At 35.1% G+C, this 14,705-nt stretch overlaps 1 protein-coding gene across 1 annotated transcript in view; it reads right to left on the reverse strand.

Moving 5' to 3' along the window:
- The window catches only part of LOC119637678, a 204,603-nt gene that overhangs the window by 103,089 nt on the left and 86,809 nt on the right, over window positions 1-14,705 (reverse strand). Inside the window, exons 9-12 of the mRNA XM_038033873.1 lie at window positions 14,538-14,649; window positions 9,630-9,765; window positions 6,032-6,185; window positions 5,571-5,971 (exon numbers count right to left, since the gene is read on the reverse strand). Of these exons, the coding sequence (XP_037889801.1) occupies window positions 5,571-5,971; window positions 6,032-6,185; window positions 9,630-9,765; window positions 14,538-14,649 (803 nt within the window). The remainder of the gene's footprint in view (window positions 1-5,570; window positions 5,972-6,031; window positions 6,186-9,629; window positions 9,766-14,537; window positions 14,650-14,705) is intronic.

The raw sequence follows: 14,705 nt of genomic DNA on the forward strand, positions 1-14,705 counted from the left end.
GTAATCATAATCTTATAAATTCAGTAAGAATAATTATAATAAAAATTTTTGAACACAAAGAAATGAATATATAGAAATATAATAATAATTATCCAAAAGAACAAAAAATTTATTTATAAAAAAATATTCATATGAACATAGCAAAAATAAAAATAGCCAAGCACAGAAAATCAAAAGTTGAAAAACTTTGCGTGTACGCTGCTTGACCAAGCATACCCACAACCGCATGCAAATATATCTGCTTTGGCGTGAACACACTCATAGACAGAACTTACGCATACTTGCCGTACAAATTTCAATTATGTTCTCATTTCAGTTCCCCTACTTTCTCTTACGGCCCTGAATATAATTTGCTTTTATCGGATTCCTCGACCTAGCAGTTAATAATTTTGCTGCGCAAATGTTGGTAGCGAAATGTCCTATCTTACATATTTAACGTTTTTGCATATACATAATGACCTTGTACTCTCTATATTTGTTTTGGGGAGATGAACTATGCTTTGATGGGAAGCATAGATGTGCCGAAACTCTCACCTCCCAGCGGTGATCCCCGGGCAACGGCTTCGGCCGGCTAAGAAGAGTTTAAGGTTTTGGGCTGCTAACTCGGCGACGAGTTTCTGAGAGATGGTGGAGGGGTTGGCTGGAAGAAGAGCTCTTACTCAATAAGCTAGTTACTACCGAGGAAATATATTGAATGGTATTTAAGTACAATGAAGGTAGTAATCTAGCGAGTGCATGGTAGAGTGCATTAGACTAGTCTACCATGTTCAGTGCAATACCCGAGACCTATATATCTTGAAGAAAAGTAGTTCACTTGGGGCTGGCAACCAGGAAAGTATGGAGAATCCGAAGCAAGTACGGTTGTTTTTAACAACCGCCCAAAGTATGCCATAAGGCTTTGCAAAACAAACTGGGAGCCACGGGGGTCAGGAAGCTCGCCTCACAAAGCCACGTATGCCTGCGGGTATATGATGGACTTTGTCCTTAAGTCGTAATAAATAAATTAATTATACTATTAATGCAAAAAGGAATTGACGGACGGCCTTCCCTTTGGCCGATTGATAGAAAATGTCTGGTAAATTAATTAATACATGCAAAAATGGAAAAGGGATATGACGAATAAGTTTTCCCCTTTTACCTATTTTTACTTTTGAACACATGTCACGGATGCCTGCGGGTAATGGTGGTAATTGATCAACAGCACAGTGGAAGCCTTATGGCGGAAGCAGTCAGTTGATCAATTTGTGAGTCCTGACTGCTTGGGTGCGGCCCTTCGGGGAGTACTCGTGGTGGTTGTGGTTGGCGAGTTCCTAGCTAAAATGGAACAATGAGTGCAGCTAGGCCTCGCCATTCACCAGAGTGGGGTTTATTGTTCCATACACAATAAACTGATCTGGACTCTGGTGCTGTTTAGGCCCCTACTCTGTGGGGATTGTCTAACTCGCCAGGGGGCGTAGTACGCTTAAAAAGTGGTTTGGGCCACCGTGGGGTTAAGCCTTACAGGCAGGAACCCACGTTAAACCCTTGCCACAAATTCTGATCTGGACTCTGGTGCTGTTTAGGCCCCTACTCTGTGGGGATAGTCTAACTCGCCAGGGGGCGTAGTACGCTTAAAAGTGGCTTGGGCCACCGTGGGGTTAAGCCTTTCAGGCAGGAACCCACGTTAAACCCTTGCCACAAATTCTTACATGTATATATATATATGTATTGTAAAGAAGCGGTTTTCCTCTCTTACGGAATACAAGTCCGTCCGCCTGAAACAATTACCCACAACGAACCACCTGTCAGTCCGAGCTGTCCGTAAACGTCTGAGTGAATGAAGAAAACATGAACAACCTCCTACAGCATACATATAAGAAATTACGTCCAAACCGGTATACAAGCATGAATACAAGAAATTATGTACAAACCTGTATAACAGCATGAATATAAGAAAAGTATGTCCAAACCGGTATAAAGGTGTAAATATAAGAAACCATGTACAAAGTCTTAGAACACAACCGGTATAAAAGCATAATTATGATACCACAACCTGCACCCGACTTATACAAATCAGCAAGATCGAATCGGTATGAACTCAGTAGGATACACGTCCACTCATATAAGCACAGAACATACCCAGAAGCCATACAGCACCGTTAGGGTAAAACAAGACACACAGAATTAAATGTAGGTAGGAAAATAAGGAACAAGCATATACGAGAATGCAAAACGCGTAGACTTTAGCGCCACACAAAAGTCTTTATGCTGTAAAATGTAAAAAAACTCATGCAAAATGTATAAATGGCAGAAACATTGCATAGAATGTACAATACCGTTAGGGTATATGAAATCTTCAACGCTGTTAGGGCATACATAACTTACAGGAATGAACCTAGGTAGAAAATAAGGGATAAGCATACAAAACGCACAGACGCTAGCAACACGCAAAGTCTCTATGCCCTAAAATACACAAACACAGGCAACCAGAGAAGAACATAAACACCTACGTATCAAAATGTGTAGCACATATGAACATAGCATAGGGCATAAAACTATACAAACACACGTGAGCCCAAGAATAGGTAGAAAATACATCAAAGGAAAATGTACAAAGGCATAGAATCACACACATAAACATGCATACCCAAACATGGACAAACACACATAAACAGAAAATACCGTTAAGCCACATAAACATAAGCGAAGTATTGGACACATAGATTAAGAAACATAGCACTCACACACCTAACGGTAAATAGATCACGCGACATGGTACCTAGGTGCATGATGAATAAGTAACAATAAGATAAACAGAGGCCAGCACGTAAGAGTGTTTTAGCAGTAAGTTAGTCATAAGTAATATCATGCAGGTCGCGTCAAAGACATCGTAGCCAACATAAATTAAGCCACAAATATAGTTCCTTAGAGGATAAGCACACGCTAAGAACATGTTGGCAACAGGTCCAGCGAGCGAGACGCCGACTATAAAATTACAGCGCATCGCACAGAGTCGTTCAGTTTGGTGTCATAGCCGTCTAAGGTAAGTTCCCACGGACAATTTGACAAGTTAACCTTTAGGAAGAGTTGTTTTGACTTTGCGGATAGGGGATGTGCTGGTTCAGCTTTTTAATCGCCATCCCTGAAGTACTTTTAGGACTACTGACTTTACGGATAGGGGATATGCTGGTTCAGCTTTTTAATCGCCATCCCTGAAGGACTTTCAGGACTACTGACTTTACAGATAGGGGATGTGCTGGTTCAGCTTTTTAATCGCCATCCATGAAGGACCTTTAGGACTACTGACTTAACGGACAGTGGATGTGCTGGTTCAGCTTTTTAATCGCCATCCCTGAAGGACTGGGAGACGTCTTTTTTTTATTTACATACCAACCAGGGACGAACCATCGGCCCAGAGAGCCAAAGCCGCTATGACACTGGCAGCGTTTCTGTTCTTCTGTAGCGCCCCGCGGTAATTCAAAGTAAAGGAAAAATAATAACAAGAATAAATAAATTTCTCACTACGTGTAAGCCACACCAGAAGTCGGGCCACCTCACTGGTTCCTTTTTCCTAGCCAGCCTCTACACAACGCTGTACCCCGCCTAATATACAATAAAAGGGAATTTTAAACCATCCCACCGAAGATTCAGAACATTTCGTTCTAAATATATATTCTTGCAACGAACCCCGGATTGACTGAGTTCCACCCCGGTTAAGAAGACTCGTTACAGTATATATATAAATACATACATATTTACTATATGACCAATGACTCAAAAAATGTCACTTATTCGTGTAATACGGAAATAGCCAGTAAGTGGGTGACGGCCACAGCCTAGTAGATGTGTACCTTTACGGCTAAGCAGTCACTATGGCTACGACCAAAGTAGATTGTGTGATATTTTTGTTGTTTATGAAGTTGAATACAACGATACAGCGCTGCATATACTTTGAGAAACATTTCAAATCTATTATATATACCTGAAATGGCAAGCAATGCTGAGAGAAGAAAGAGAGAAAGACAGAATTGTGTATTTGAAAACAAAACGGAGTAATATGCTTATGTGCACAAAATATATTCCCGTGGAAATTATTTTACACCATACTATTTTGCTGTATATTACTGCAACAGTTTTTGTGTTCAATCGCTTTAAGGCGTCGTACCGTTAATCTTGCTTGATTGCTTTAATTTCGCGAACATAATCTTTTCGAGTTCTGTATAAGAATCCGAATTAAATGGTCTTTGCTATGTACGATGTGCAAAGTTTTTGATAACAATTCCCTCGGCACCTATTTTAACATTTAACTTTGCCTCCTCAACATGTTTTGACTCTTCCAGTTATGCTCACTTCAAATAATGAATGATTATTTGCTTCTTAAAAGAAGTTAAAACAAGGTTGAAAAAAATTTGTGTCTTCCTAACGTGAACCGCTATGAACATCGCACATTCGAAAATTTAAGTTTTCATCGATTTCGAAGACATCAAATTGAGAAGAAATTAAAAGTCAAAAACACATTCCTGACGCATTACCTGTGTCATTCAGTTGACTAGTTGCGAAAAGATTAACGACAATTACCAAAAATTTGGCAAGAAAAAGGATTGACACATAAACTTCATGATGAATTTAGCTAATGGTAAAAGAGTGTATAAATAGAATATTAGCGGAAGGCAAACAGAGTCGAGTGACGGAATTTGAATTGCAATATTCGAACGGACAATATCAGAATGAGAATTAAAGCGTTGTAAATATAAGTTCCTGCAAATAATTTGTGAATAAACCTCCTAAGATTTGTAGACAAAACTATATTATCCTAAAAATCGAAATTCAGCGATACGAACTTAACTTCAAAAATAAAATCACGAATAAATCACGTCAAAACACAAAACACGGTTCCCGTTACAATGTTATAATTAACACAAGAACGACTTCTCGTAAATAACTCGTATTCAAATTGAAAACGGTAGAATTTTTAAAATACCTGAAAATTTAAAAGCTTCTTTAGTATACCTAAAAATAATATGTATGTATATATATAGATACTATATATATACTAATATATATGTATATATATAGATACTATATATATTATTTATAAAGTTCAGGTAAATCCAATACTAAGATCTTTAGACGACTTCAATTGAATTTTAAGCAAAATTACTGCAAACATTCCTTAAAAACTGATATAACTTCTTCTTACACGTAAATTTTATTGAGACATTCGATTTGGAAGTTCGGGAACACTCAAAAATGTTGTTTTTTCCTTGTTCTATTTCTCGGATTTTTTATTAGAAATGTTTTCTTCGGATACGATTCTTTTAACTTATAAAGTATATGATTCTGCCAAAACACCGTGTATATAGACAGTTTTTAAGAATTTTTAGTAAACCATTATTAAATTTGTGCTTAAGTACGTTGAGATAAGTAGGAACAAAAGAACAATAACGTTTATTTTTTGTTGCTAATTTATTTCAGTAGACGCATTAGTATATAGATACAAAACCCTTGTATTTCGTTCGATAGTCGCAACCCAACTAATTTCGGTTGCTTTTGGTGGTGGGTAATATCGTTATAAAATATTCTGGGCTTACTTGTTTAATCCATCCAAATTAAGGATACCAATTTCCCCAAAAAAATCGCCAGCTTTCATCGTGGTTAAGACTTTGCCGGTTTCACTTAACACTTCCAATATTCCATCGGCTATAATGAACATCTCTCTGGCTACTTCTCCCTTTCGGCATATAGAATCTCCAGGAGTGAAAATATAAGCTTTCATTTTAAGGACTAAGTCATGAAGAAACTCTGGTTGGCACTCTTGAAATATAGTAACTTTCTTGAGCACACTAAGGTTTACATGCAAAGCGAGTTCAGTTTTCAATTTATCAGGCAAAAGACCAAGAGCTGTATTAATATCTCCACCGCCCTGAATACGACCTCTAGACCAACTATAATCATACCATCGTAGTACTCTCCGCTTCATTCCGCCAGGAACCTGTAGTCAAAAGGAATCGTTAAAATTTTTGCAATTATTTTCGCAGATGCTCTTATATACCTTGTGATGTCGCATATATGTTTTAGCTCCGTCTAAAAGTCTTTCAAATTCTAATCGGTTGGCATTACGATTTGTGATAACATTTCCTACCTGGCCGACGATAGTTGCAAAAATGAAAACTCCAATTAGATAACTGATAATTGTAAATATGTACCTGCAATGACATAACATGCAAAGATATGACCCACGTTAAAAAATTAAATTATTCATTTGGAAATATGCTTAAGTGTTAAATCTTAGACATTTTCTTTATCTCTTTTTTATACCCTTTACCGAAGGGTAAGGGTGTACTAGATTTGCCTCTCATTTGTAGCATCCAGAAGTAAATGTCGGAGATTCTCTAAAATACACTAAACTAGATGTCTGTCTGTTTGTCATTTACGATTATTTTTTGTCGTAAAACTTGAAATGAAAATCTGCAACTTGGAGTGTGTACTCCCAATTTAATTTAACTAAAATCTGATTTGAATCTGGGCATGATTGACGCGCATTCACAATAATGTAAATATTATTACCTATAATTTATAGCCGATATTAATGTAAAGCCTAGTACACATAATTACGAGGATCATATAAACTTCAGCGAAAAATAAAACCTTTGGACCAATGGATAAAAATTGAAACAAAAGTTACATAGCTGGAATGTTTCACATTTTTGAAAATTTCTGTCGCTTGTTTGCCATTCAAACTATTTACAATTTTACCAATTATTTACAAAACAGTTTTTTCATCAGAAAAAGTTAACATAATTTTTTGCTTTTCTTTTACGACAAAAAATTTATTATTTTTGTATGCTTGTTGGATTAGCAGACCAAAAATTATAAGAAGGCCACTAATGTAAATCTGACAGCGACTTACGCTCACGCTTAATGTAACCAAAGACACCAAGATGAAATATTGAATCTGTATTAGCCGGGAAGAAGATGTAAATGAGCGCCACATGGAAAAGGGAGCCAATGTAAATATAAAGTTCATGTTTCTTCGTTTAAAAGAGAGCCATTTCTTCATTACATTATATGATACTGTGAACTTTAATTGGACCGTTTATGAATCATCAGTAAATGATTTTTAGTCAAGTATTAGAAAAGCTCAATAGGAGCAAAAGAAGAGAAAAAACCAATTATTGAAAACGCAATATCCATTAGCAGACGAAGAACTTAATTTCTCCGTTCGATCTATTTTGCCGGAAACATCTTGTGACAGGCGTATCAATCAAATTTTTACTCTTCTTTTAGTTCCGATTATCATCAATTATCACCCAAGTATTGGTTTCGCTTATCACGAAATAACATTCAAGTATTAGAACAATTTCAAGGAGAGAAGTACCAGCCTTTTGTTTCCCTCGATTATATTGTATTAAATAAAGAAAAAAAGGACAAGAGGTGGCTGCAACACTTTGGAATCCCTAGCACTGTTTTAACTGAGGCACACGTAGAGTACCGTTTATCTTTGCTTCGTTTAAGAATTTTGTTTTTCATGTCATCTGGTGGTCGTGATAATCAGTTCGAGATAAACACAACATGTTCAACTCAAATTTAACCATGGTCACCTAAACCTCAGTGCAAGCTTAGTGCTGATGGTAAATTAAAGTTATTAAACATGAGATGATGAATTTTGATAGGACCCGCTATAATCTCAGTAGAGAGAAGGTCTCTCAACTGTACCTTCCCTATCTGCTAACCGCAAGTAGTGAACTGGAATTATAACATTGTGAAGAAAGAAAACGCATAAATAAAATTTGAAATGCGCAATTAACGCTGTAAGACGTACATCATGAGCAGCGCTGCAAAAAAAATAAAAAACTGAAGTTGTGATTGGATTTCTCTGATCTTGAAATAATTGCATTCTATTTTCAATCTGTGACTCAGGAGTTGAACAAAGTTTGCTTCTGGTTAATAGGAACATATATAATGCATACTTTTACCAAGTCAAACTTGGTAGCGACACATGAATTCCAAAACTTATGCAAAAGCACAACGTTGTTATCTCCAATTCGATATTTACACTGTTATTTTAATATGTTTATGTGTCAGGATACTTTCCTTAGTTTCAGATTTTATTTTAATTTATGTCGTACCTTGCTTAATTTTTCAAGTCAGAAGAATTTATTTCAGAATGCAGACAAAAAGTTTCAAATTTCAGAGTGCGTAGTTTAGTACAGTACAACTCATTGAAACAATGCCAGTACATTTTTCGCGTATTTTAAAAAGTGTTTTTTGAATTGGAAGAACACGAAAGATAAGACGGCTTAATAATTGTAATATTAACATTGTGCAAAAGACATATTTGAAAGCAACCTTAACCTTTTAAAGATTGACGGAATCTTTAGCTATTAATAAATTACAAATTTCTACACGTTTAAAGATTATTCAATCGTTTAAAAATGGAAAGTCGTACGATCTTAACCATAAAGGGTTGTTCCAGTTGTATCAGCGATAGAATATTTGTATATCGCATAGTAGTCTTGCTACGATCAAATTTTAGCGCGAAGATTTAAATCTATAAATTAGCACCCACCGGAACATTAACAACAAGACGAAATGTTGAAACCTTCGCAGTAACGCTTTGCAATTAATAGGATCATCTGTTTATATTTGGGGATAGCTACAATAGCGAACCGTATAAATCAGATGTATTGCAAGTGCATCAATAGCTGAAGGTCTCCAAATATAAAAGTTGTGCTTTTTATATGTTTTTATTATCATTTCAAAATTTCGAATAACTCACAAATCTTGGCTTCAGTTCTTGAGAAGCAACCTAGCGATGACTGGCTTCTGAATTGTTCAATTGTAGATCGCCCTTTCTTCGTTCGTTCTTTTCTGAGATATATATTTTCCGTAAAATTAAAAATTTGTATTGATAATGAAGTATAAATTTTTTATTTTGATAAAGAGCGTACTTTAGTTAGGCAGAAGAGCAAAATAAAAGAAGGGACAATAGTTTAAGCACTTAGAACTAAGTTAGCTTAGAGAGAAAGCTCCGTCCAAATGTAAAAATATCATGTGCATCAATTCAAATAAATGCATATAAGTAGACTGCAGGCACGATAGTATTACCTAATCATTCAATGTTCATTATATGTATCAATTGGCGCCATCTAAGAAACATTCCTTGGCATTCTCCTTACGCAAGAGTTTCTGGCCTTGAAGTGAAAACAGCTGGCAACTATCTTAAAAACACTTTCGAAAATTCAATTCTTGTATGTAACTCTATGATGTATGTGCCATGGCATAACACGATTACTCTCTTTTAAACTAATGTTGCCTTTTTCTCGATACACTTTTACAGGTTTTTCTTGGGTAGGTTTCTTCTAATCTTAATGTTCTTCGGAAAAATTAAACTTCGTATGCAGGAATATTTCCTCTTTATCTTTAAAGAAATATCATAAATATCTGCACCTTATTCTGAATAAGTGACCACTATATATAGTACCACGAATGCCTTTGCGATAGCACAAACTCTTAAATGCATCTTATTTGTCGGCATGGACACCGAAGCGTTATTGATCGAAGAAAAAGGTTGCTCATGACCTTTATATGGTAACCTATTTAAATTTGTTTTATTATTATTTTTTTTTATTATTATATTTTCATCATACCCATAGCTTGCGCCAAATTGAAGTAATCTGGATTTGATACCGCGTCTAGGAATCGATCTTGGCCCGTCCACCGAAAAATTTGGTCTTACATTGTCATTGAAAATACATGAAATAAAAAGGAGAGGAGTATATTGTACTTATCTAATAACGTTAAAAAAGAAAAGCGACTGTTATATTCACTATGACCCACCAGAGAAGTTCAATTCAAAAGTTTAGCATTTCCAAAAAGACAGCGAAATGTTCGCGTATGAGTAACAGGCTTAAACCGTGATGTTGTACATTGACCACGTGCTTGAATTGACCAAGACGATAATTTTTTTATCTGTTTTTATACCCATCATAAGATATGTGTTGGATTTGCCATGTATTATTTCAAAAACTCATGACATATATCTATATACGTGATCAGTAGAATCTATTTAATCGCACCTGCGAATACGATCTTAAAAGGTTTTTAGAAGAGCAAATTTGATTTCTTAATTTTTTCGCCATGTCTTCATCAAGGTTATTCTGAATTGAACGAGGTTATTCTTGAATCTGCTCCAAATTGGAAAAAAATTCTAACCTTTCCGAAATTGTGAGTTCTGAATAGTGATTTTAATTTATTTTTAAACTTTTTCTTATGAAGTTTTGTTGTCAAAGTTCTCAATCAATCAAAGTTAGATTTTAAAGTTTTCTTTAGCAAAATCTCCGGTCAAAGTTCGCCGTTTAGCGAATGATTATTCATTCTATCTTGCAATCAAATATCATCCACCAGCTATCGATAAATGTTAAAAGATTCCATCCTACTCCAAAACAATTTTTTTATTTTCCAGCATAAAGTGAGTACGATTAAGTTAGTGTTTCTTTTAAAATGACGTATGCAGACAGATAACGTAAACGTCTACCTCTTAGAATGATTTAAAAAAGTTCACAAATTTGTGAAGATTCAGTTGGCGAAGGCCAATTTCATATTAACTTTTTAGCTTGACTTAGTGAAAGCTCGATTCAACTTTCAATAGATGGCATAATTTATACCTTATTGGAGAAAGTACCGTAAAATATCTTCTTCATACTTAATTTACGATTATGTCAAAGTTATAATTTTTATTTATTTTTTGTTTTCATTTTTTGGCTTTAAGAAAGCACGAATAATTAAACTATGCCCAAATCTAATTTCAATTCAATGTTACTATTGTAGATTTACTATAGTACAATTACTTTTTTTATATTAATGAAATGAATACGATCGAATCTACGAAAAATTTTCATAATATGAATTGCATTTTCACATGTTTAAGATTTGGCAATGAATCCATAATTTTGTTGCAAAACTTGTAGTCCCCAGAAAGCTTACAAGATTTAATTTAAAGTACGAGTTGCTTTTTATCGAAAGAAAATCTTTGCGTTTGAAACTTCAGAAATACGTGTCGCTGTATATATTTATTGCCCTCAAATTTGAAATTCTTCATTTGCAACCATGCCATCAATGACTAAATATTTTAAAATAATTTTAAATTAACAGGAATTTATATTAAAGTTCGTGGGAAAAATAGTTTCGTTTAACCACCTGGCAAAGGCAATTTTGACACGAATCTAGTTGTAACCGCTGTAATTATATACATAAACATTTATAAACATATTCTTTTACACGTTTTCCAAGTACTAAGAAACTTATTAGTATTTATTTGTATTAATGCTCGTTGTGATGTACCGAGATATATTAATTTATCTTAAACACGTGTGTTTTTTAGTAAATTCAGTGCTCTTCATTTATATTATCTCTTCCATATGTATACGAATTGTCAGGTGCAAAATTATTTTATATAAACATATCTGAGACTGTCAGATGTGGAATAATATATATAATAGTCGAGACATTCATCATCACTATCACTAGCCTTCTGCTTCTTATCGGGTAACCTCCGTACGTTCTCATGGTAGAAACTTCGCTATCTCGAGTTTTGCAAAATCGGATATGCTAAATATGGCTGCATCGATCTGAACATGCGGTAATCAGAAGTAGACGGAGCTAGAGAGTACGACTCATTCTATAGAACTTCCCTGGAGCTGGAAAGCACGACTCATTCGATAGAACTTCCCTGCTCAACTTTAAGATAACTTTTTTCGTTGTTTTTGTTGTAGTCGGTGAACATACGCAAATTTCCATCGCTCTTCAGACAACAAGTTTTTCAGGAAATCTCGCAAACTACTTTCTGAATGTTTTACAGCTTACTATATTTTTACTCCAGGCCAAGTTAATCATTTCCGTAGCTACAGCATCACTTTTTTCATTTTAATCCAGCTAAAAACAGAAACCGTACCGTAAATGACATCCATCTATTCACACTTTCATATATCATGAACGACAATTTGCAAACAACTGAAATATATACCGTACATTCATGTCAAAGTTATCTGTATTTCAAATTTCGAGAGAAATGAAGGCGTCAGATACGGTTTATAAAAAGCAACCAATCACAATGATTTTATATACTTATTATATCGAAAATAAGTAAACCTCTTCGTATAGAAAAAATTTAGATAGAGCGACATGGTCCAGTTCTTAATAAATCAATGTAGAAACACGAATGATTTTCTAATAGACTTCTGCCGAATCTTTCCACACTCACCACTAGATGGTGTACAATATTTAATCATATGATAAATCAAAATTTTATCTAATCGATTACATTAATCTTATATGGTATATGGTAACATATCGGTTAGTATTTCCTAAGATTGGCTTCATAGGTGAAAAAGTACCGCTTCAAGTAATCGTTGATTCGAAAAATGATTTCGTCAACTCTTCTCCGTGGAAAACAATAATTTGTCGCTAGTTTGCTGATTTTAGACGAGGTCGTACCGACCCCTACAACTTTGAGCGACGTTCAAAAAGGGAATGAAGAGCAAGGAAACATCAAAAGAATTTTGAAACTTTTTTCTCGATAATCTAGACAATGATCACTATAATGCAAATTCGGGCTGTGAGAAGCGTTTTTCTAAATGAGTACGCGCTTTGTTTCAATGCAATAAATGTACTAGGTACAAGTCAATGACTACAGATCGAATTGCTGCCCCACATATAATTTTCTCTAGAACTGGCCACGTTGACTCTTATTTGTGCCCAAGTCTAAGAAATATGCACCAGAATTAAGATAAGGAGCCGGTATAATGGCTGCTACGGAAACTGTGGAGTATTTTAAGAGTCTTCAGAAATCGTTGTATAAAAAAAGCAATTGAAATACTGCAGAAGCATTGAACTGTCTGTATCACTCGTAAAAGAGACTATATGAATGAATAAATTCGAATTTCTCTAAAACAACGATTTTTTTATCTATTCCCGGGAATTATTGGCCGATGTATTAGGTATTTAAAAACCTTTTTTACAACTCGTTTTATATATATTACATATTCATGTAAATAAGTGCAATTGTGCATTTTTGACGTGAAGGTTATATTGATCAGTTTTGGTGCCATGGATTTGGTGCGATGAAAGATGAAATTATTGTTTTCTTGTTATATGTGGCCCGAGCTATTGGAACTATCTTTTTCAAACCTATTCTGACGGACATGATAAGAAAGAATTTGAGATCTATCTTTTTTTTGAATTTTGAGAACGAATCTATGATTTCGACGGTACAATGAACTACACATAGGCATAGAGACAGGCGGATTGACCACTTCAAAACATTTCCATTTTACACGTTGGTTAAATATTTGAATGTTTTAGAGAATGCACAAACACTAGGCATTACAGAAGTTTGATTCACCACTTTTTTTAAGGATGCGATTAGCCTGTGTACGATTTGATAGCAAGGTAAAGATCCATAGATAATAGATCTAATCACTCAGTATCCATTGTTCACCGTCTCGTACGTTCCGCGCAGCGTATATAGTGTTAAATATATGTTTATACAACTTGGCGAGTATATATCGAGCAATATTTCGTCTAATTGATAATAGCGAATTGTCTCGCCATTCGACTCCGCCAGTCTCGCGGAGTCGATTTGCTGACTTTCGAGCAGAACCTAATGACATAAGCAGACCGACATTGTACTTTATGGTATCACCTACGCGCACTTCGTATTTTTTTAGTTCTCTCTCACTAACTGCGAAGTAATTGTGGAGACAATGCCATCTATCCCCTGAATTTTACTCCATACGCAATTTAGCGTGCAGCGCAAATATGTTGCGGGAACATTCACCTTGGCAAAAACGCTTGGAAGCTTATGCTTTTCAATATAATAAAATCGCACAATATATTGTATTACCTGGTGTAGTTTGCACAACAGACTATTCACATTCAATTGTCTTTTGTAGATTGTTGTGCGAATGAATATATAAAAAATAATACATAACATACGCATGTTACTCATATGTTCGTCACGTCCTTACTCTCACATCACAGTATTACTAATTTTGGCGTTCATTTTGAGATTAGCATCAAATTCAGTACAAAGTAAGCGGTGGCGAGATTCTGGCTCGATTCAGTTCTAGCCTTTAACCGTTTGAGTCGCAGACGGTATTGAAAAAACATTGTTGAAGAATCCCAAACAGCGCGATCGCGCTTTCCCTATATATGTAGGAAAATACCCCAGCAGCGCGATAGTGCTTGTTTAATTTTATGCCGAGAAATATCAGTTTTATTGCAATTTGCGAAATGATCGGACGTAGTCTCCCATATTCTTCAGTTAATAATTCTTTCCACTGTTAATAATTGTGTGTTTTAAAATGATTAGACGAAGCAACGCATATAGTAAGTGAAAAATTAACCTCGATTTACTATTTCACTTTTCTAAATTTGGTGCATCCCTAAATAGGTATAATGAATCGAAAAAGAAAGTCTGTAAGCACATTATTATAGTATTATTTCACCTATTGTAAAATGTACTATTTACTATTTACTATTTATTTTGTGTGATCTACTTGCGTCAATAAGTCTCGACTTCGACAATACGTAACACAACGCTCGAAATGTGCTGGGTTTTTCGCGCTGCTTGGGACTCAAACGGTTAATACGTTCGTTTATAAGCTGTTTCTTCAAATGTTTTCAAACTTCCAAAAATCGACGTGAAAAGTTAAATCGAAAGTTTG

The sequence above is a fragment of the Glossina fuscipes genome, unplaced genomic scaffold, assembly GCF_014805625.2.
Source record: "Glossina fuscipes isolate IAEA_lab_2018 unplaced genomic scaffold, Yale_Gfus_2 60, whole genome shotgun sequence".
Lineage (NCBI taxonomy): Eukaryota > Metazoa > Arthropoda > Insecta > Diptera > Glossinidae > Glossina > Glossina fuscipes.